Raw genomic sequence first — 22643 nt, forward strand, 5'->3', positions numbered from 1 at the left:
TCAATACGTATTATCCTTCATACACCTGATAGAGGCTATGAAATTAGGCTTGTCTCCGTTCTCTGACCATGTCCCACCCTTCCTTAACACACTCCACAGCCTCTATGGTCTCACAATCCTGAAAGGACTTCATCCCATAATCACAACACACACAGGAGGGAAACTAGCCTGTTTCTAACCATCCTCTACACACTTCAACTCCATCCTTGAAAGCTCACCTGACTTCCAACTTACAGGAGGTGGCTTATCTGTATCCTCTCTGACCTCATCACCTCCTAAAAGTCCACCTCCTACTCACCAAACGTGAGGACAAAGGAAGACTCTAGAGGTCTCCATCCCCAAAACACACCTCAGTGTCCAGGGCCATGAGAATTCACACCAACAATACCTGCATCACAGGATACTTCGTCTCCACAGGGCTTCCAAATCCATTGACTCCAATAAAGCTGGTGCTGAAATAGGAATCTGTGAGACTCGTATCAGTTAAAGCACCTCCATCCATTCCAGGAACTGAAAGAAAAGGAAAATTCAAGTATTTAAATTATTTAAAAGCATAAAAGGTTGATGTAGTTTCTCTGTTCCCAAATAAGTTTTGGGAACTTACAATAAAGTCTCAAATCTCTGTCACACTTGTTTTTATTTACTTGTTCATAACTTGAATCAAACAAAACTGGCTCAACTCTAAAAACTTGTTAAACAATGCTCAAGTTGAATAACTTCTTCCACAGAGACAGTTATTTTTATATTGCTACCTGAGAGCCACTAAGCACATGAAGAAAACAAACCACACTTGCATTTATTCCTACTTTTCTCATCAAGTTTTCTTTCTTTAACTTGCAAGAACAGGAGAATGGAAACTACTGCAATTTCTTCTGTGAATCTTCATATACTCAACAGGACAAGTTTCCCAGGACTGTTTCTCATAACATATCTTATGGAACAGACCAGCAGTTTCACATTAACTTATTCAGGAAACCAACTCAACAGTGGTTTCAATGGGACAGAGCTGAAGACAACAGACAAGCTGCCTGTCAATTCTAAGGTGGAATAATATGGAATCACTGTAACTACTAAAATAAGCCACCACATATCAACAAAGTGATGAACAATACATTTTAGATCCTATTTCTTGGTAAGTACAGTTGACCACTGAACCACACAGGTTTGAACTGCCTGGGCCCAATTATGAAAGTGAAAGTCGCTCAGTTGCATCCAACTCTTTGCGACCCCATGGACTATACAGTACATGCAATTCTCTAGGCCAGAATACTGGAGTGGATAGCTGTTGCCTTCTCCAGGGGATATTCCCAACCCAGGGACCAAACTCAAGTCTCCTGCATTACAGGCGGATTCTTTACCAGCTGAGCCACAAGGGAAGTCCAAGAATACTGGAATGCTTATCCCTTCTCCAGAGGATCTTCCCCATCCAGGAATCAAACCGGGGTCTCCTGCATTGAAGGCGGATTCTTTACCAACTGAGCGATCAGAGAATACACAGACTTTTTTTCGATAAATATATTGTAAAAATGTTTGGAGATTTATGACAATTTAGAAAATCTGCAGGTGAACCACACAGACTAAAGATACAAAAGAAAATGAAAATAAGGCATGTCATGAATGCATAGATTATATGCAGATATAGATATTAGTCTATCCTTACATAAAGTAAGTGATACTTAATATAAAATTAACAATGTTTTGTTTTCTCACTTTTATAACTTTACTTTCAAAGAATTACAGTACCATACAGTATGCCTCTCTCCTAATTGGAGAAGTTATTATAGGTGACACATCAAACTATCATCTGATGTTTTTCTTTAAATGTAACATTTCTAACACTACAGTGAACATGACTATACAAAATTTGAAATGCTGCACAAACTTTACAACAACTCATTAATTAGTGCACAGGCTAGGCTACTATGAAGCAATCATATCCCTGACACTAAGCCACTGGAAAGCAATCCCATTGCTGCCACTTCACACCTGTAAATAACTATAAATTCCTTTTGCACATTATCTTTTCATTTTGATGTCCAGGGTTAGCAAAACAGATGATACCTACAGATTTTGTATCCTATTAAGACAGCAGTGATAAAGGTACAGACAGAAAATGACTCATCTTGTAAACATACAATGCAAACTTCCTATGTCCATCAGTACAGTACAGAACTGAAAATGTATTTGCTCTTCTTTATGATTCTCTTAATAGTGTTTTATCTTCTCTTAGCTTACTTTTTAGTGAAGAGGAACTAGAAAGCCTCTTGATAAAAGTGAAAGAGGAGAGTGGAAAAGTTGGCTTAAAGCTCAACATTCAGAAGACGAAGATCATGGCATCTGGTTACATTACTTCATGGGAAATAGATGGGGAAACAGTGGAAACAGTGTCAGATTTTATTTTGGGGGGCTCCAAAATCACTGCAGATGGTGACTGCAGCCATGAAATTAAAAGACACTTACTCCTTGGAAGGAAAGTTATGACCAACCTAGATAGCATATTCAAAAGCAGAGACATTACTTTGCCAACAAAGGTCTGTCTAGTCAAGGCTATGGTTTTTCCAGTGGTCACGTAGGGATGTGAGAGTTGGACTGTGAAGAAAGCTGAGTGCCGGAGAATTGATGCTTTTGAACTGTGGTGTTGGAGAAGACTCTTGAGAGTCCCTTAGACTGCAAGGAGATCCAACCAGTCCATTCTAAAGGAGATCAGTCCTGGGTGTTCTTTGGAAGGAATGACGCTAAAGCTGAAACTCCAGTACTTTGGCCACCTCACGCAAAGAGTTGACTCATTGGAAAAGACTCTGATGCTGGGAGGGATCAGGGGCAGGAGGAAAAGGGGACGACGGAGGATAAGATGGCTGGATGGGATCACCGACTCGACGGACATGAGTTTGAGTGAACTCCAGGAGTTGGTGATGGACAGGGAGGACTGGCGTGCTGCAATTAAGGGGTAAAAAAATAAAGCAAATGTTCTTCTGGAACTCTCTTGCTTTTTCAATGATCCAGCGGATGTTGGCAATTTGATCTCTGGTTCCTCTGCCTTTTCTAAAACCAGTTTGAACATCTGGAAGCTCACAGTTTACGTACCATTGAAGCCTGGCTTGGAGAATTTTGAGCATTTCTTTGCTAGCATATGAGATGAGTGCAATCGTGCAGTAGTTTGAACATTCTTTGGCATTGCCTTTCTTTGAGATTGGAATGAAAACAGATCTTTTCCAGTCCTGTGGCCACTGCTGAGTTTTCCAAATTTGCTGGCATATTGAGTGCAGCACTTCCACAGCATCATCTTTTAGGATTTGAAATAGCTCAACTGGAACTCCATCACCTCCACTAGCTTTGTTCATAGTGATGCTTCCTAAGGCCCACTTGTCTTTGCATTCCAGGATGGCTCTAGGTGAGTGATCACACCATCGTGGTTATCTGGGTCATGAAGATCTTTTTTGTATCGTTCTTCTGTGTATTCTTGCCACCTCTTCTTAATATCTTCTTCTTCTTTTAGGTCCATACCATTTTCTGTCGGTTATTGAGCCCACATTTACAGGAAATGTTCCCTTGGTATCTCTAATTTTCTTGAAGAGATCTCTAGTCTTTCCCACTCTATTGTTTTCCTCTATTTCTTTGCATTGATCACTGAGGAACGCTTTCTTATCTCTTCTTGCTATTCTTTGGAACTCTGCATTCAAATGGGTATATCTTTCCTTTTCTCCTTTGCCTTTAGCTTCTTTTCTCAGCTCTTCTTTTCTCAGCTACTTCTAAGGCCTCATCAGACAACCATTTTGCCTTTTTGCATTTATTTTTCTTGGAGATGGTCTTGATCACTGTCTCCTGTACAATGTCACGAACCTCCATCCACAGTTCTTCAGATTATCAGATCTAGCCCCTTGAATCTATTTCTCACTTCCACTATATAATCATAAGAGATTTGATTTAAGTCATACCTGAATGGTCTAGTGGTTTTCCCTACTTTCTTCAATGAAGTCCGAATTTGGCAAAAAGGAATTCATGATCTGAGCCGCAGTCAGCTCCTGGTCTTGTTTTTGCTGACTGTATACAGCTTCTCCATCTTTGGCTGCAAAGAATACTCGATCTGATTTCAGTATTGACCATCTGGTGATGTCCGTGTGTAGAGTCTTTTCTTGTGTTGTTGGAAGAGGCTGTTTACTATGACCAGTGTGTTCTCTTGGCAAAACTCTGTTAGCCTTTGCCCTGCTTCATTTTGTACTCCAACGCCAAATTTGCCTGTTAATCCAGGTATCTCTTGACTTCCTACTTTTGCATTCCAATCCCCTATAAGGAAGAGGACATCTTTTTGGGGTGTTAGTTCTAGAAGGTCTTGTAGGTCTTCATAGAACCATTCAACTTCAGCTTTTTCAGCGTTACTGGTCGGGGCACAGAGTTGGATTACTGTGCTACTGAATGGTTTGCCTTGGAAACGAACAGAGATCATCCTGTTCTTTTTGAGACTGCATCCAAGTACTGCATTTTGAACTCTTATTGACTATGATGGCTACTCCATTTCTTCTAAGTGATTCTTGCCCATAGTGGTAGATATAATCTGAGTTAAATTCACCCATTCCAGTCCATTTTAGTTCACTGATTCCTAAAATGTCAACATTCCCACTTGCCACCTCCTGTGTGACCACTCCCAATTTGCCTTGATTCATGGACCTAACATTCCAGGTTCCTATGCAATATTGCTCTATACAACATAGGAATTTACTTCCACCACCCGTCACATCCACAATTGGCTGTTGTTTTTGCTTTGGCTCTATCCCTTCATTCTTTCTGGAGCTATTTCTGCATTCTTCTCCAGTAGCATCACTCACTCACTGAAGTCACTCGGTCGTGTCCGACTCTTTGCAACCTCACGGACTGTAGCCTACAAGGCTCCTCCATCCGTGGGATTTTCCAGGCAAGAATACTGGAGTGGGTTGCCATTTCCTTCTCCAGGAAATCTTCCCAACCCAGGGACTGAACCTGGGTCTCCAGCATTGTAGGCAGATGCTTTACTGACCTGGGGAGTTCATCTTTCAGTGTCATACCTTTTTGCCTTTCCATACTGTTCACGGGGTTCTCAAGGCAAGAATACTGAAGTGGTTTGCCAGTCCCTTCTCCAGTGGACGTTTTGTCAGAACTCTCCGCCATGACCTTTCTGTCTTGGGAGGCCCTACACAGTATGGTTCATAGTTTCATTGAGCTACACAAGCTCAATGCGGTCATGTGATCAAATTGGTTACTTTTCTGTGATTGAGGTTGTCATTCTGTCTGCCCTCTGATGGAGAAGGCTAAGAAGCTTATGGAAGCTTCCTGAAGGGAGAGACTGACTGAGGGGGAAACTGGGTCTTGTTCTGATGGGTGGGGACATGTTCAATAAATCCTTAATCCAATTTTCTGTTAATGGGCAGGGCTGTGTTCCCTCCCTGTTGCTTGACCTGGGGCCAAACTATGGTGGAGGCAATGAAGATAATGGCGACCTCCTTCAAAAGGTCCCTGCATACACTGCTGCCCTCATGCCCCCAAACCTGCAGCAAGCCACTGCTGACCCACGTCTCCACCAGAGACTTGTGGACACTCACAGGCAAGTCTGGGTCAGTCCCTTGGGGGGGTCACTGCTCCTTTCTCCTGCGTCCTGGTGCACACAGGGTTTTTGTCTGTGGCCTCCAAGAGTCTGTTTCCTCAGTCCTGTGTAAGTTCTGGTGGTTCTATGGTGGGGATAATGGCGACCTGCAAAGGGCTTATGCCATACCCAGGTTTGCTACACCCAGAGCTCCTGCGGCAGGCCACTGCTCACCCACACCTCCACAGGAGACACTCAGACATGTTTCTGGTTCAGTGTCTGTAAGTTGGGCGTGCGTTTTGTGCCGTTCCCAGGTCTGAGCAGCTCAGGCAACCAGGTGCTTGCCGAGCGCACTGTCCCAGGTGGGCTGTGCATCTTAATCACCTCCCGGGTCCAGACTACTCAGTTTCCTGGGTGTGCTGCGTGTCTCCTCTGGAGAGCTACTCTCAACCTGCAACCCGTCTGGCAGATGTTATCCACCCAGGATCTCAGGAGGACATGGTTAGCAGCTGGAAGCCTGCTCACTGTTGGTGGAAGATGCTGTCTCTGGGGCTGAAATGGTAGCAGCCCCTTGCCTTCCGGCTCTAGATGTTGCAAGCCTGCCTCTCTGCCTCTGGGCGGGGAGGGGCCGGTATGTAGCTCTCCTTTGGTACTCCTTTGGTATGCAACTCAATCCTTTGTTCTGTGAGAGGGCCAGGCTGTGGACAATTCTTAAAAAGATGGGAATATGAACACCTGACCTGCCTCCTGAGAAATCTGTAGAAGGTAAAGAAGCAACAGTTAGAACTGGACATGGAACAACAGGAGTACGTCAAGGCTGTGTACTGTCACCCTGCTTATTTAATTTATATGCAGAGTACATCATGTGAAATGCCAGACTGGATGACTCACAAGCTGGAATCAAGATTGCTGGGAGAAATATCAGTAACCTCAGATATGCAGATAACACCACCCTTGTGGCAGAAAGTGAAGAGGAACTCAAAAGCCTCTTGATGAAAGTGAAAGAGGAGAATGGAAAAGTTGGCTTAATGCTCAACATTCAGAAAACTAAGATCATGGCATGTAGTCCCATCACTTCATGGGAAATAGATGGGGCAACAGTGGAAACAGTGAGAGACTATTTTGGGGGGCTCCGAAAATCACTGCAGATGGTGACTGCAGCCATGAAATTAAAAGACACTTGGTCCTTGGAAGAAAAGCTATGACCAACATCAGTCAGTCAGTTCAGTCGTTCAGTCATGTCCGACTCTTTGCGACCCCATGGACTGCAGCACGCCAGGCCTCCCTGTCCATCACCAACTTCCGGAGTTTACTCAAACGCGTGTCCATTGAGTTGGTGATGCCATCCAACTATCTCATCCTCTGTCGTCTCCTTCTCCTCCCACCCTCAATCTTTCCCAGCATCAGGGTCTTTTCTAATGAGTCAGCTCTTCGCATCAGGTGGCCAAAGTGCTGGAGTTTCAGCTTCAACATCAGTCCTTCCAATGAATATTCAGGACCGATTTCCTTTAGGATGGACTGGTCGGATCTCCTTGCAGTCCAAGAAACTCTCAAGAGTCTTCTCCAACAACACAGTTCAAAAGCATCAATTCTTTGGTGCTCAGCTTTCTTAATAGTTCAAATCTCATGTCCATACATGACTATTGGAAAAACCACAGCCTTGACTAGACGGACCTTTGTTGGAAGAGTAATGTCTCTGCTTTTTAATATGCTATCTGGGTTGGTCATAACTTTCCTTCCAAGGAGCAAGTGTCTTTGAATTTCATAGTTGCAGTCACCATCTGCAGTGATTTTGGAGCCCACAGAACAAGTCTGGCTTTCCATAGAACAAGTTTTAAAGACAAAAAAAGAGTCCAGCTGAAAATACTGAGTGGTTCTCCTCTGCCAACAAGGACATCACAGACAGGTGCTGGCAATCCTTATCCCAAGGGATGAAATCCAAACTTCTTAGTCAACATTAAAAAGCCCTCAACATTCCGTTCTCAACCTATCATTATAGTATTTCCTAAAAGTTCTGGGTCTGAATTTCAGTTCTGCCACTTACTAGCCACAATGTCTCGGGCAAAATGCTTATAAAGTGGAGATTATACCATGACTTGTAAAATGAGACACGTACCATCTACCTGGCAAACTTTAATGAAACGTTACAGAAAAAAATGAAAAGTATATTTAAAAACATGAAAAGTATCTTAAAAGTTCTTGTAAAACTCCTGATGGCTGCAACTCTATAAATCTACTAAGAAAAAATGAATTGTACATTTACAATGGGTGAATTTACAGTAGGTAAATTATATTTTGACAAACCTCCTTTTTAAAACCCATGGAGAAAACTGGGATTATTCAATCAATGGATTTAAGACAACTGTGTATCCATCAGGGAAACAACACAGATATTTCCAAAATATCAAAGATTATAATGCAAAAGTATACATTCTACTATAAAAAGATCTTACAGTAACTAACACTACTGAACTCTCTCCTCCAGTCAAACCAATAAACTCATTATATTTTGAAGGTCTATAGTTAGGACCAACTTAGACAGCATATTAAAAAGCGAAGACAACAAAGGGTGTTACTTTGCCAACAAAGGTCCGTCTAGTCAAGGCTATGGTTTTTCCAGTGGTCACGTAGGGATGTGAGAGTTGGACTGTGAAGAAAGCTGAGCGCCGGAGAATTGATGCTTTTGAACTGTGGTGTTGGAGAAGACTCTTGAGAGTCCCTTGGACTGCAAGGAGATCCAACCAGTCCATTCTGAAGGAGATCAGTCCTGGGTGTTCTTTGGAAGGAATGATGCTAAAGCTGAAACTCCAGTACTTTGGCCACCTCACGCAAAGAGTTGACTCATTGGAAAAGACTCTGATGCTGGGAGGGATCAGGGGCAGGAGGAGAAGGGGACGACGGAGGATGAGATGGCTGGATGGCATCACGGACTCAATGGACGTGAGTCTGAATGAACTCCAGGAGTTGGTGATGGACAGGGAGGGCTGGCGTGCTGCAATTCATGGGGTCGCAAGGAGTTGGACACGACTGAGCGACTGAACTGAACTGATAGTTCGCAACTGGGCTGCCCATGTGGCACTAGTGGTAAAGAATCCACTTGCACTGTAGGAGATGTAAGAGACATGGGTTCGACCCCTGGGTTGGGAAGATCCCCTGGAGGAGGGCAAGGCAACCCACTCCAGTATTCTTGCCTGGGAAATCCCATGGACAGAGGAGCCTGGTGGGCTACAGCCCACAGGACTGCAAAGAGTCAGAGACAACTGAAGTGACTTGGCACGCACAGTCCACAACAAGGAGTACCATCAATTCCAGCACACACACAGCTCAAGCCGTAGAATCCTCAAGACCCAGGTACAATGGAAAAAACAAAATACTTGAAGTTAGTCACTGTGTTCTAATCCAAGTTTTAACACTCACTAGCTGAATGACCTTAAGCAAAACCCACTAAAATTCATTTCTTCATCTGAAAGAAAAGCAATCACATCTCACTCACAGGGCTGTGAAAGGCCCTCAAGTGAAGCAGAGTGCCTAGCACCCTACTTCAAAAGTAATCATAAATGTTATTTTCCTCCTTCCTCATCTCTAGAATGCATTGCCCTATTATTCCAAACTGTTTTCTTAAAAACTCCACCTTTTAAGATACTGTTTATATCACTCATGTGACCAAAAAAAAGAAATCCTTTGATCCTTCATTGCTGTCTTCAACCACTAAAACATTTAATTATTCTGTAAACTGAGATTAGGAACTATTCCTGATATTTTTCTGGCATTCCCTACTCTACTAGCACATTTACATAAACATTCATATACAAGTAAGCCCTTCTTAAAAGTAGGTATTCAAATAGCTGATAAACAATACAACAGATTTTCACAGCCAAGTTCTATTAAACAACCCCATGCAAATAGTATTACTGCCTCCATTTTTCTGATGGGGCAGTGCGACCTAGAGACACCAGATGACAGCACAGTGGATGCAGGCCCAGTAAACAGGGGCTCCTCCGGCCACTCAGCAAACAGTCACACCATCCTTTGCCCTACCGCACCGTGGAATGAGCACAGACTAAGCAAACGCAGCTGCCCATGAGCTCTGTTGCAGCCAGCTGCCAATTACTCATCCTTGAAAGTTTATTTAACCTAAGTCTTAGTTTCCTCCTCTTGTAAAACAGAAATGGTTAATGTCTACTTTCCAGGGTTTTATGAGAATAAAAGACCTGAAGTTTGTCTCTCTTGACTACCTTCCCCTACCCCCCAGGGACCCCTGCCTCTGGCAACCAGTAATCACTTCTTCATTGTTATCTATGCGTTTGGGTTGTTTTATTGTTGTTGTTTTTTTAAGATTCCACATGGAAGTGAGATCCTACTACATTTGCCTACTTATTTTTTTTAATGTAACAAGTTTGAACAAGCTTACCGGAGATTCTATAGGTTCCTTAAATATGCATATGTTATACTTTGTGTTAATTTATGTATAAGTTGGCCACCTCATGCGAAGAGTTGACTCATTGGAAAAGACTCTGATGCTGGGAGGGATTGGGAGCAGGAGGAGAAGGGGACGACAGGATGAGATGGCTGGATGGCATCACTGACTCAATGGACTTGAGTCTCAGTGAACTCCGGGAGTTGGTGATGGACAGGGAGGCCTGGCGTGCTGCGATTTATGGGGTCGCAAAGAGTCCGACACAAATGAGAGACTGAACTGAACTGATACATAGTATATTAAGATGTAACAGCTTAGTACCATTACTTGTAAAAGACCATAAACAATCTAAATAGCCACTGAAAAGGACAGTACAATCACACAAGAGAATTATTACACAGTCACTATAAAAAGTAAAGTATATTTCTATGTGTAGACATGAAATAAACTAGAAGATAAGCAGTTTGGTGAAAAAACTCAAAGTGCACTAGCCTTCCATGTGTGAGCAGTATGTACTAAGGGAAATACAAACATGAGTGATCTACAAAGAACATCTCTGAAAAGGTACATAATAAATTGAAAAGAGTGACTGTCTTTTGGAGAGGGATCAGGGAGCTAAGGAAGAAGGGAGACTATTTTTCACTGTGCATCCTCTTGCACTATTTAAACTTTTAACCTGTGTGCGTGCCTGTGACTCTTCATGACCAAATGGGCTGAAGCCCACCAGGCTTTCCCACTCATGCAGCACATTTTTAATTTCCAAAGCAAGATATTGTTCCTAGATTTTAAAAGCTGCCATTTTTTATGTTAAAAATACAATTAAAAGCTAGTTTTAGAAAAACGATACAAATATCTTTAATTTTTTAAAGAAAAAGATACCAAAGGACATCAAAAAAGGAAGTTTTACCAGAAGAGGGCCATTATCCACAAGCCAATTAACTCAGCCAAGATAAGAGAACATGTCCTTCCCTATGCTGAAGCTGCTGAGAGGTCAAAGATTTTTAAAGCTATTGGGAAGGAAAGAGGATGAATTCTAAAAATTGATCATAAAATAATTTGTTTCCTAGAACATAAACATTTAGAAAAACACAAACATTTTATACCTGAAGGAATTTTAAACATCATGTACTCCATACCCCATTCTCATATTCTACAGACAAAGAAATATATTCCCACATGGACTAAATTACTAGCCTAAGATCAAAGTTACTTTAAGACAGAGTACTAAAAAAAGAGAAAAAACTAGTTCTCAGGACCCCCCAGTCCAACAGTAATTCCTATACAATGAAAGGAAGAGAAAATACTGTATGTATGAATTTGTTGACAACTATATGACAACAAGCTTCCCACATGGCTCAATGGTAAAGAATCCACCTGACAATGCAGGAGACATGCATTCGATCCCTGAGTCAAAAAGATCCCCCAGAGGAGGAAATGGCAATCCACTCCAGTATTCTTGCCTGGAAAATCCCAGGGACAGACGACCCTGGTGGGCTACAGTCCATGAGTCATGAAGAGTCAGACATGACTGAGCAATTGAGCACACACTGATCGCAAATGACAACAGGGCATAAAACAAGAATTTTATCACATTCCTTTGTATAACTTCAGGTCATAAACTACTTTATAAAAACAGAATATAAAGTTAATATGGAAAAACAAATGTAAGAAATACTGCTACAAAACTTGAGTGTATATACGTATGCCCATGCTATATACTTAACTGTCTCCCCCTAAATTCTCATACTGAAACCTTAACCCTCAATGTGAGTGCATGTGGAGATACGGCCCTTACGAGTAGTTAAGGTTACACACAAAACTATTAATAATGATTAACCCTGGGCAATGAGATCAGTTTAACTTTATACACTGCTGTTTCAGTGAAAATTTTTACCAAAAAAGTTTATTAAAAACTAAATAAATTCAACCCTAAAATAAATAAATTTTTAAAATACTTCTAGGTACCATAAACATTCATACCTTTGTACACAAAAGCAGATATGCCTACAGAAGAGTAAACAACAACAAAAAGACGTGGCAGTGGAAGCACGGAATCCTAACCACTGGGCAACCAGGGAATTCCCTATAGCACATTCCCAAAATGACAAAATTATAGAAATGGAGGGCAAATTAGTGGTTGCCAGGGATTTGAAGGAAGGTGACAAAAAGGCCTTTTGAGGGTGACAGAGCTGCTCCATGTCCTGACTGTGCTGGCAGGTGTAAAAACATACACACAATAAAACTCCACAGAACTAAATTATACACATGTGTACACACACGCACAAATAAGACTCAGAAGATCTTGAAAAGGTTAAGTGGATTGTTCCAATCAGCGTGGCTGTGACCCTGCACTGCAGTTCCACAAGGTGTTGCCGCCGGGGAAATGGGGATGGGACAGCAGGCTTTCTGTGTTATTTCTTACAACTGCGTGTGACTCTACAATTATCTCAAAATAGAAAGTTAATTTAAAAAGAGAAAAATCCTATAAAAGGACAAAAATAGATGTTTTGGCCATCGTTTAGCTTCTTAGAGTCATTTCAAATGCACTTTCATGGAAAGAAGTGTTTACTCACTAACTGAATCTTACTGAGACATTAGTACAACCCTCTCTGAGTACTCCTCATAAAGCTTTAAGCTTTCCTCGTAAAACTTCTCAAGATCTAATTTTATCTTATACATTTACCTGTATTCCCCACTAGAATGTAACCTCCACAAGACAGACTTTTGTTTCATTCAATGTTGTATTCCTATCACCCTGATCAAAACATGCCACTTTGCAAGCACCATATTAAAGGAGTGAAATCAATGGTATTACAAAGTCTCTTGTTATCTACTTTGTGTATAGTCGAATAAAAATGTGTTAATCTATACGAGCTCTCCTAATGGCAAATTCCCAGTACTCACTCCTCTGTGAGCTGATTCAGGTTTGTGGGGTGAAAAGTATAATTCTGGCTTAAACAAAAACAGTCTCCAAAGTTTGCATATGAACTTCAAGTTATTCCCTGCTTTTTGCCTTTTGGACAGACAGCCACGGTTCAATCATCTGTAGCTATTTTACTGGTCTTGAAAATATACTCTCAAAAACTAGGAGGTAAAGAAATATACAGGCTAACTGTAGACTTATTACTAATATTCAACTAACAACAGCAACTAACCCTGACCCCTCACTATGTGCCAGATAATGCTCTGACAGGGTTATATTCAAGCCTGTCACAACTCTGAACTAGGTACTAATATTACCTCCATGTTTAAAAATGAGAAAAACAGAGGCTTAAAAGTTAAAAACTCAAGATCACAAAGTAGACAGGAGAGCCAGGTCCATCTTAGATGTGCCTTATTCCAGAGCCTTCACTACTAATTAAATTAGCAGAACTGAAAATAAGTCTGTTTTGGTAAAATAAATCTACTGGGTTTCAAATAAAGTAACATATATAAAATACAAATACTGAGCTGCTAAAAACTGAGCATCTTGAAGATGAAAAGTCTAGCTGGCTGAGAATATTAGAATCACATCATTAAAAGGTCAAGAATCAGCAACTCAATTAAACCACCAAATCAAACCACACTGAACCTTCAGAAGATTCGAATTCCAAAAGAAATACGAAATCTCTAACACTTTAAAAAAGAATAATAAACAAACTGCTATTTTCCCAATAATCCTGAATGCCAGAATACGTTCACTACCATACCGCCTGGTCAACCAAAGAGCTAGAAGTGTAATACTTCTGTACAGATAAAAAGTAGGCAACAAAGGAAAGTACAGTTCCTTTACGAGACTGAAACACCACTGCAACCAAGCATACTAAAAATAAAGCCTTTCTGCTTCAGTTTTCCAAAGCTTGCAAAGTAAGGATAAAATCTCCTCTTGCATTTACCTTTCAAGTTTTCACACAATCTGAAACACTACCAAAACAATTCAAGTACTGAAAGCAAGAGTCCAAAACTCAAAGGCCAAGAGGAGCCAGGCTTGTAAGTTACCTAGTCAGTAGTAAGGCAAAAATGGAGTCTTGCCCAGCCAACACACCTAATTCTAATATAGAAAAGAGCTGCCCTTCAAAGAAAGTCAGAAATCTGTAGTTTACTGTTAAACCTGATTTTTTAAATGTTGTCAACTAATTCAGTTACAATCCAACACATGCAAATTAAAAACATCAAATTATATCATAAATTTTAGGCACCAAAAAGGCTAAAATTATAAGATGGCTAATATCAAGTGCTGGGGAGAACGTGAAGCAACTTGAAATAACTTGAACTCTCATACTCTGCTAGACTGAATGTAAATGTGATACAATCTTTTCAGAAAACTGTCTGAAATCATCTACTTAATTCCACTCCTAACATAAATTCATAGACTTGAACCAAAAAACATGTTCAAGAATGTTCAAAAGAGTGCTCTTAATAAACAAAAATTGGAAACGTACCATCGGCCACTAACAGCAAAATGAGAATATAAAATAAGGTACATTCATATGATGTGTAACACCAGGCAAGAATGAGACTAAGAGGTTGCTCCCACATAACTGATCTTACAAATATGCTTAAAGAAAAGAGGCCCACAATGTTCTTATAGAGCTCAAAAAAAAGAATGAAAAAGTGAAAAATGAATCGACAACGTAGTTCATGAAGTCAGTGGTTACCTCTGGGAAAGGAGTGACTGCAAAGGGTAGGAAGAACAGAACTTCTGCAGGTCCTGATTGAGTTCTATTTCCTGATCTGAGTACTGTTATGAGCTGTTTTCATCTCGTGAAAATTCCAAATTTTATGGTCTATATACTGTTCTGTAGGTGTGTACACTTCAACAAAAACTTTAAAACACACACGCACAGCTCCAAGATACCCAAGGAGCCCAAAGGATTTCTACATGTGGACCCAGCTTATCAGAGCAGATATGTCTGACATCCCAGCTCAAAAAATAGTCCACATTCTTACACCTAAAGAAGAGCAAAGGAAACAAAGTAAAAGCAATATAAAACTGTATCAGAAAAAAAAAAAAAAAAAAACTGTATCAGTGACTCTACCTGATCAACAACTAACAAAATTTAAATTTCTCCTAATAACAACACCTCTCAGAATGTCCTCCCTTTTAATTGCCTCATACATTTCCCAAATCAAGTGTCTCATAAAATAGAGTATAATACAGTGAAACATAGAAACTAGATCAAAAATTAAATAATGAAGTGTAAAAAATTCAATGCAAGCATTAAATCACCAACACAATCCTGTTCCCTGATTCCTGAACAACCTAACTTGACTGGCCACTCACTGATAGGAGACAATTTTATCTCACCCAAAGGAGTCACAACCTAGACCACCCGCGAGTTACCAAGAAGCCTACAGCAGACAAGAGGAGCCTCGGGCTTCACCCAGTTGAGTTAAAACAAGTCCCACAGAATCCAACTACATAATGCAGCTACTTAATCAAGTAACTGTTAAATGACTAAACGTTGACTTCAAAATGCCTTCACAGCACTGACTGCCTGTCCTCTCAAGAACCTACCTCCCAAACACGTTTGGTTCCTGAGATATGAAATGGTCCCCACCTTTGAGTCATTGCTAGTATTTCTCCTCCATCTCCAACCTCACTTGTTTACAGCCTGTCCTAACTTTCATGTCCCAAATGTATCACATCTGTGTATTACAAAATCCTAGAAATACCACATATTCAATTGAATACCTCCATTTTTTTAACATGCCTCTTTCTGTAGGTAACAAAACCACTGTTCAGTTTCTCTGCTTACTCATCAAACATAACGAATTAATCTGAGCCACAACTCAATACATCCAGCAAACTTACCTAGAAAATGCAAAGTGCTGCTCCAACGTGATAAAATTCCACCAATAAAGTAACCATTCTGACAAAACATTTTAAGTTACAAATTAATTCTTCTTAGCATTTCACCGTCACCAAATAACATCCGCACTTAAGTCAGACCCATCAGAGCAAAAGAAACAATCTTTAAAACACACACTAACACATACACCCATCTCTAGAAAGACACTTAATAATCCTCCCAGAACAAATAACTGCTAAAGCATCAAGCCAAATACTTAAGACCATTTATAGTTTAAAAAAAAAAGTTCTGACATCCAAGTTAAGCAGCCTATCAAATGAGTTTCAAATCTAGTAACTTTTTAGAATTCCCAAGGAAGTAGGATTTTCCCACTTGGTTTAGAAATGCTCAATACACTCAGAAACAAACAAGGAAAAACTCGACACACCTCTACTTCTCAAGGGCAACCTTTTGTAAACCAGATTACACTTTTAGGCTTATTATTAGAACTGCAAACTCCACTCACTATCGACGAACAAGTTACAAGGTAACAGATGACAAGTGAAGAAAGGCCCGCTGCCCTAAGAGAGCCGAATTCGAGGGCTCAGTCGCACACAAATGTGCGCGGCTCATGGCGTGGCACGTTTCCGAGGCTGCGAGCTGAGGGTTCGCTGGATACAAAGTAGTAGAAGACAAGCGAAGTAGAAGACACCTCCGGACACCCTGCAGACTCCCGCCAGCTTTCAAGAAAACTGCGGAAATGCAAGTTTGGGTGAAATCCCGACTCAGACCAAGCACGCGAGAGACGGCTGTTTGTCGGTTCGCTCCCGATTCCTTAGAAAGCATTTCCTGCCTGGAAAACCTCTCTCCCAGAAGCCTTGCACACACACACACAGAAAAAAGAAAAAAGAAGAAAAAAAAACTTTTTCCGCTCTTCCAATCCACTCCTGGAAGCCGCGGAGCCCGCCCCGACCGGCACACACCCACCGGGGGACCCCTCCGCTCGGCCCGGGGCGCGCGCGCACACACACTCACAGGTGCCGGCAAACCCGGCCCCTTTCCACACCCCCCGGAAGCTACACCCCCATCTCCCGCACGCCGCGGCCCATCCCCCGTCCTCCCCGCCCCCACCCACACCCCCGCCCCCCCAAAACTCCATCGCCCCCCGTTCCCGGGGAGCCGGCCGGCCCTCGCCGCCCGGGCGGGCCAAGAGCTGTGGGGAGGGGAGGCAGGAAGACGGAAGGAGGCCCCAGGCCCCGGGCGTAGGCCTCTCGGAGCGCTTAGGAAGGCGAAAGCTGAAGGGAGAGGGGGACCCCGCGGGCCAGGCTTCGGCGCCCCCTGCCCCCGCTGCACCGAAGCCCCCCGCCCCCGGGCCACACTCACTTGCCAGCCGCGGCCCGTCGAGGACGCCACTGTTGCCACCTCCGCCTCCGCCGGCTCCGGGCCCGGGGCCCCCCAGGTCCGGCTTCTTGGGCCCCGCGGGCGGCCCGGCTCCTCCAGCCGGGACCGCTCCGGGCGGGAAGCCGGCCGCGGGCGCGCCCGCCAGAGCCAGGGGGACGCTGTTGCTATGGAGGCCGAGGCCCGGCGCGGCCCCGGCGGCCGGGTCCTCATGCAGGAACTGACACTCCTCCCCGTAGAAGCACGTCTTATCCTTGGCGTAGTAGCGGCAGTACTTCAGCTTCACCCCCGCCGCTGCCGCCGCCGCCGCCCCGCCGGGGACGCCCCCGACCCCCGGCGGGGCCACCGCCACTACCGCCGCGGCCGCCGCCAGCGAGGAGGACGCGGAGGAGGCGGCGGCCGAGGGGGGCGGGAGGCCGCCGCCACTGTTCATGGCAACGCCGCAGCCTCGTCTTCCGCCGCCGCCACCATAGACTGGGGAGGGAGGGACGGCGCTGCCGGGGGGCCGGAGAAAAGCCCGGGCGGGCGGGTCTGTCCCGCTGCGGGAGCCGGAGCCGCCCGGGGAGGGGGGGAGGGGAGGGGAGAGGGGAGGGAGGAGGGGGCAGGAGGGAGGGGCGGGGAGGGGGAGAGTCGGGAGTCTCTCTCACTCACTCTCGCCTTCTCTTTTCTTAAAGGGGCCGCGCGCGGGACGACGGGGTGGGCGCGCGGGCCCTCTGACAGGGACTTCGAGGGCGCGGGCTCGGGTAGTAGGGGGAGGGGAAGGGGGCGGCGGCTGCAGCGAACGGGCGGGGAGGACGGAGGGGCCGGTTTATTTTTAAATTCTGCCTCCACTCGCTCTCTCGCGCTGTGGTTCCTCCGAGTTGTTTATTCCCTTTTCCTCTTCCTGAGACGGCCGTCGCCGCTGCGCCTGCGCGCCGGGGGCGCGGGGCCTTGTGGGTAGCGGGAGCGCCAGCGGGGGAGGGGGACTCCTGGCCGGGCGTCGGTTGGACGGGCGGGCGGTGGGCGGTCGGCTGCGGCGCTTCTCCGACGCCGAGCTGGCTGGGGGAGCGTTCTCACGAGGCGACAGGCCTTCCCGCTTTCGTTTGTCCTCTTACTTGTAAAGCCAGAGCGTCATTTCTTAATTGAAACGACGAAATTTACGGAATATGATGGTCATTTCTTAGGTGGGGGGGCGCACCTGACGCCGGAGCCCAAGCCCTGCCTCTGCTGGGAGAGGAGCTCCTCCGTCCGTTCGTCGCACTTCCGCGCCTTCACTTTTTCCCCACCCTCCACTTCCCCCCCCCCGCCCCATCCCCGCGTTCCCGCTGAGGGTGAGGAGAGCTACAGAAATGATTGCCTAAAACTCCTGGGCCTTTTATCAAAAAAAAAAAAAAAACTGGAAGCAGAGGAGGTTGACTCAGGCAAACCCCCAGCTGAGTACAGCACCTGTTTTCTCTATTTATATTACTGAAAGCCTCCAGTAAAATATTATGAAAAAAAATAAGATGCCACCTGGGGACAGCGCTGCAGAGGCAGCCCCTGAACGTTTCAGTTCTACCTGCGCCCGGGGTTCTTTTCTCCAGTCTAGTCTTGATTCGAAATTCATTTTCAAAGGATAGGGTTTTTCGCGCATCCGTTGCTAATGTTATGCTCCGCTGTATTTAAAAAAAAAGTTTGCAAGAGTTTTTAAAGAGTTGCTATGAAGGGAAAGTAGTATTTTAGTTTTTCTCCTCTGCAGTCGATTTTCTCAAAAGGCAGTTGGAAGGGAGGGGAGACGTTGGCGGTATTTGCGGCAAACAGAAGAGGTCACAGAAGAACGAAGAGAAGCCAGTGTACCACACTGCAGAAGGAGCGGGGGTGGGGGAGTGCATTTCATAACCCACAAACGGGTAAACCTGGTGATGTTCCTTAGCTAAACTAGAATTAACATTGTATTACGTCTCCCTGTTTAAAAACATTTTCACATGTATGTCTGTTCAACAAATGGTTATTAATGCCTGTTACGTGTACCAGGAACTGAGCTCAGAGCTGGGGAAGCAGAAGTAAACAAGAGGCATTCTTTTCTGAGTTTCAGATGGCTTGTTTATCCTCTGGTTGGAGAGACACATGGTACACAGGCGATTACAAACCTGTGTGTTAAGTACTAACCTTATCATATTAGCTATTAGAGTGTGGGCTTTCTGGAAAAAAGTTGATACCTTATTAGCAGGAGAGGAGAACATATGCTTTGAATTGGGACATATCTGAGTTTGTAATCCAGTGCCTACACTTAACAGCTGTGTTACTTGAGGTAAGTTGCTTCACTTCTCTGTGCCTTGTCTATAAACCAGTTAAGAATGGTTAGTTGGTCACTTGGTAAGGGATAAACTAATAGTGTATATAAAGTATCCAGTGCTTAGTAAGGATTGAGTAGATTGTAGCTATTTCTCTTGGTACAATAGTGTCACTGCTACTAGTAACCAATGTGTAAGTGCAGAAAGGAGCTTTGCAGGCAAAGGGAACAGCTTGAGATAAAGGCCTTGAGGTAAAAAAGAGCTTAGGTTGTTAGAATGGTGATAGTGGAGAATTGAGTGGGGGTGGGATCATAGAATCCTTCGAAGGCACAGTAAAGGACTAGACATTTTTCTTGAGGACAATAGAAAGTTATTCAGTTCAGTTCAGTTGTTCAGTCATATCCGACTCTTTGCGACCCCGTGAATTGCAGCATGCCAGGCCTCCCTGTCCATCACCAACTCCCTGAGTTCACTCAAACTCATGTCCATCGAGTCGGTGATGCCATCCAGCCATCTCATCCTCTGTCGTCCCCTTCTCCTCCTGCCCCCAATCCCTCCCAGCATCAGAGTCTTACAGGGTTTTAAAAAGTCAAGTAATGGCATAATCAGATTTCCCTTTAGAAAAAAAATTGACTCGTAAGAACTATATGATGAAAGTAAAGAAGATGAAAGTCAGGTCGCTCAGTTGTGTCCAACTCTTTGCGACCCCATGGACTGTAGCCCACCAGGCTTCTCGGTCCATGGGATTTTCCAGGCAGGAATACTGGAGTGGGTTGCCATCTCCTTCTCCAGGGGATCTTCCCTACCCAGGAATTGAACCTGGGTCTCCCACATTGGGGGCAGATACTACCATCTGAGCCACCAGGGAAGCCCAAAGAAGATGAGTTACCACCATTTTATTGATGAACAAACTGAAGGTCTAGAGTTACATGACGTTACCAGCTTGTAAGGTGCTTCCCTGGTGGCTCAGTGGTAGAGAACCCGCCTGCCAATACAGGAGATAGGGGTTCAATCCCTGGCTTGGGAAGATCCCCTAGAGAAGGAAGTGGCAACCCACTCCAGTATTTTTGCCTGGAGAATCCTGTGGACAGAGGAGCCTAGCAGGCTACAAGAGTTGAACACGAGTAGCAGCTAAACAACAGCCACAAACAGCTAGTAAATTGCAAAGCCAGGACTTGTGTTCACGCCTTCTAATTACAAAAGATGTGCCCTTTCCACTACACATTTGACTATTTCTAAGTGAGTGTGTGTGTCTATGGATGGCTAGGAAAGAGAAGTGTCAATGGAGAGACAACAGAGATTCATTAAATTCATACCATATCAAGCATATCTTTCAGACAAGCCTCTGTTGAGAATCTACTGTATACAATGTACCACGCAGGTTCTGTGCTAGGCGCTGACACACAGAGGTGTATAGGATACATCCTTTGTCCTCAAGAGTTACTGGGGCCGTGAGAGAAATGTCAAAGGTAGAGCAAGTCACCCCTCAATACCATGTTTGACAGTTTCCTATATCAAATCCCTGTGAACAAGATGGAGGAAAGTAGGCTGCAATGCTATGGTTAGGAGACTTCAGTGCTCTTTGATTAGTCAAAATGTTGAAAAAGCTGGCTTTGGAGTTCATTGAACAATATCCAGAAAGTATTGATAAGTTGACCATGTATCAACATGGTCTTTACTGACCTCCTTTGAACTCTGTTTTTAACCTATTTTATGAAAAAAACGTTATCAACCGCCTAGATGAAGAAATACATGGCAAATTTAGGAGATCTGCAATGTGTTGGGAGACCAGTGGAAATGAGATCCGTTCCATCGTTCAGTCATATCCAACTCTTTGCAACTCCATGGACTGCAGCACACCAGGCTTCCCTGTCCATCACCAACTCCCAGAGTTCACTCAAACTCACATCCATCAAGTCGGTGATGCCATCCAACCATCTCATCCTCTGTCGTCCCTTTCTCCTGCCTTCAATCTTTCCCAGCATCAGGGGCTTTTCAAATGAGTCAGCTCTTTGCATCAGGTGGCCAAAGGATTGGAGTTTCAGCTTCAACATCAGTCATTCCAATGAATATTCAGGACTGATTTCCTTTAGGATGGACTGGTTGGATCTCCTTGCAGTTGAAGAGACTCAAGAGTCTTCTCCAACACCACAGTTCAAAAGCATCAATTCTTCGGTGCTCAGCTTTCTTTATAGTCCAGCTCTCACATCCATACATGATTACTGGAAAAGCCATAACCTTGACTAGATGGACCTTTGTTGGCAAAGTAATGTCTCTGCTTTTTAATATGCTGTCTATGTTGCTCATAACTTCTCCCAAGGAGTAGGCATCTTTTAATTTCATGGCTGCAGTCACCATCTGCAGTGATTTTGGAGCCCAAGAAAATATAAAGTCTGTCACTGTTTCCACTGTTTCCCCATCTATTTGCCATGAAGTGATGGGACCAGATGCCATGATCTTAGTTTTCTGAATGTTGAGCTTTAAGCCAACTTTTTCATTTTCTTTCACTTTCTTCAAGAGGTTCTTTAGTTCTTCTTCGCTTTCTGCCACAAGGGTGGTGTCATCTGCATATCTGAGGTTATTGATATTTCTCCCAGCAATCTTGATTCCAGCTTGTGCTTCCTCCAGCCCAGCATTTCTCATGATGAACTCTGCATAGAAGTTAAATAAGCAGGGTGACAATATACAGCCTTGATGTACTTCTTTACCTATTTGGAACCAGTCTGTTGTTCCTTGTCCAGTTCTAACTGTTGCTTCCTGACCTGCATACAGGTTTCTCAGGAGGCAGGTCAGGTGGTCTGGTATTCCCATCTCTTTAAGAATTTTCCACAGTTTGTAATGATCCACACAGTCAACAGCTTTGGCATAGTCAGTAAAGCAGAAATAGATATTTTTCTGGAACTTTTTTGCATTTTCAATGATCCAGTAGACGTTGGCAATTTGATCTCTGGTTCCTCTGCCTTTTCTAAAACCAGTTTGAACATCTGAAAGTTCATGGTTCACATACTGTTGAAGCCTGGCTTGGAGAATTTTGAGCATTACTTTACTAGCATGTGAGATGAGTGAAATTGTGCAGTAGTTTGAGCATTCTTTGGCATTGCCTTTCTTTGGGATTGGAATGAAAATGGACCTTTTCCAGTCCTGTGGCCACTGCTGAGTTTTCCAAATTTGCTGCCATATTGAGTGCAGCACTTTCACAGCATCATCTTTTAGAATTTGAAATAGCTCAACTGGAATTCCATCACCTCCAC

At 43.8% G+C, this 22643-nt stretch overlaps 1 protein-coding gene across 9 annotated transcripts in view; it reads right to left on the bottom strand.

Annotated features, from left to right (window-relative positions):
- Positions 1-18014, bottom strand: part of PAN3 (poly(A) specific ribonuclease subunit PAN3) — a 126656-nt gene extending 108642 nt beyond the window's left edge. For 3 of the 9 annotated variants that reach the window (XM_070380485.1, XM_070380483.1, XM_070380482.1), the window contains exons 1-2: positions 17126-18007; positions 389-510 (exon numbers count right to left, since the gene is read on the bottom strand). In XM_070380485.1, the coding sequence (XP_070236586.1) occupies positions 389-510; positions 17126-17573 (570 nt within the window). In that variant the 5' untranslated portion in view covers positions 17574-18007. Of the gene's footprint in view, positions 1-388; positions 511-17125 lie in introns of all 9 variants that reach the window. The other 6 variants (XM_070380486.1, XM_070380480.1, XR_011466320.1 and 3 more) reach the window with 5 other exon arrangements.
- Positions 18015-22643: the final 4629 nt, after the last annotated feature.

Source organism: Bos mutus, chromosome 12 (genome assembly GCF_027580195.1).
Source record: "Bos mutus isolate GX-2022 chromosome 12, NWIPB_WYAK_1.1, whole genome shotgun sequence".
Classification (NCBI taxonomy): Eukaryota; Metazoa; Chordata; class Mammalia; order Artiodactyla; family Bovidae; genus Bos; species Bos mutus.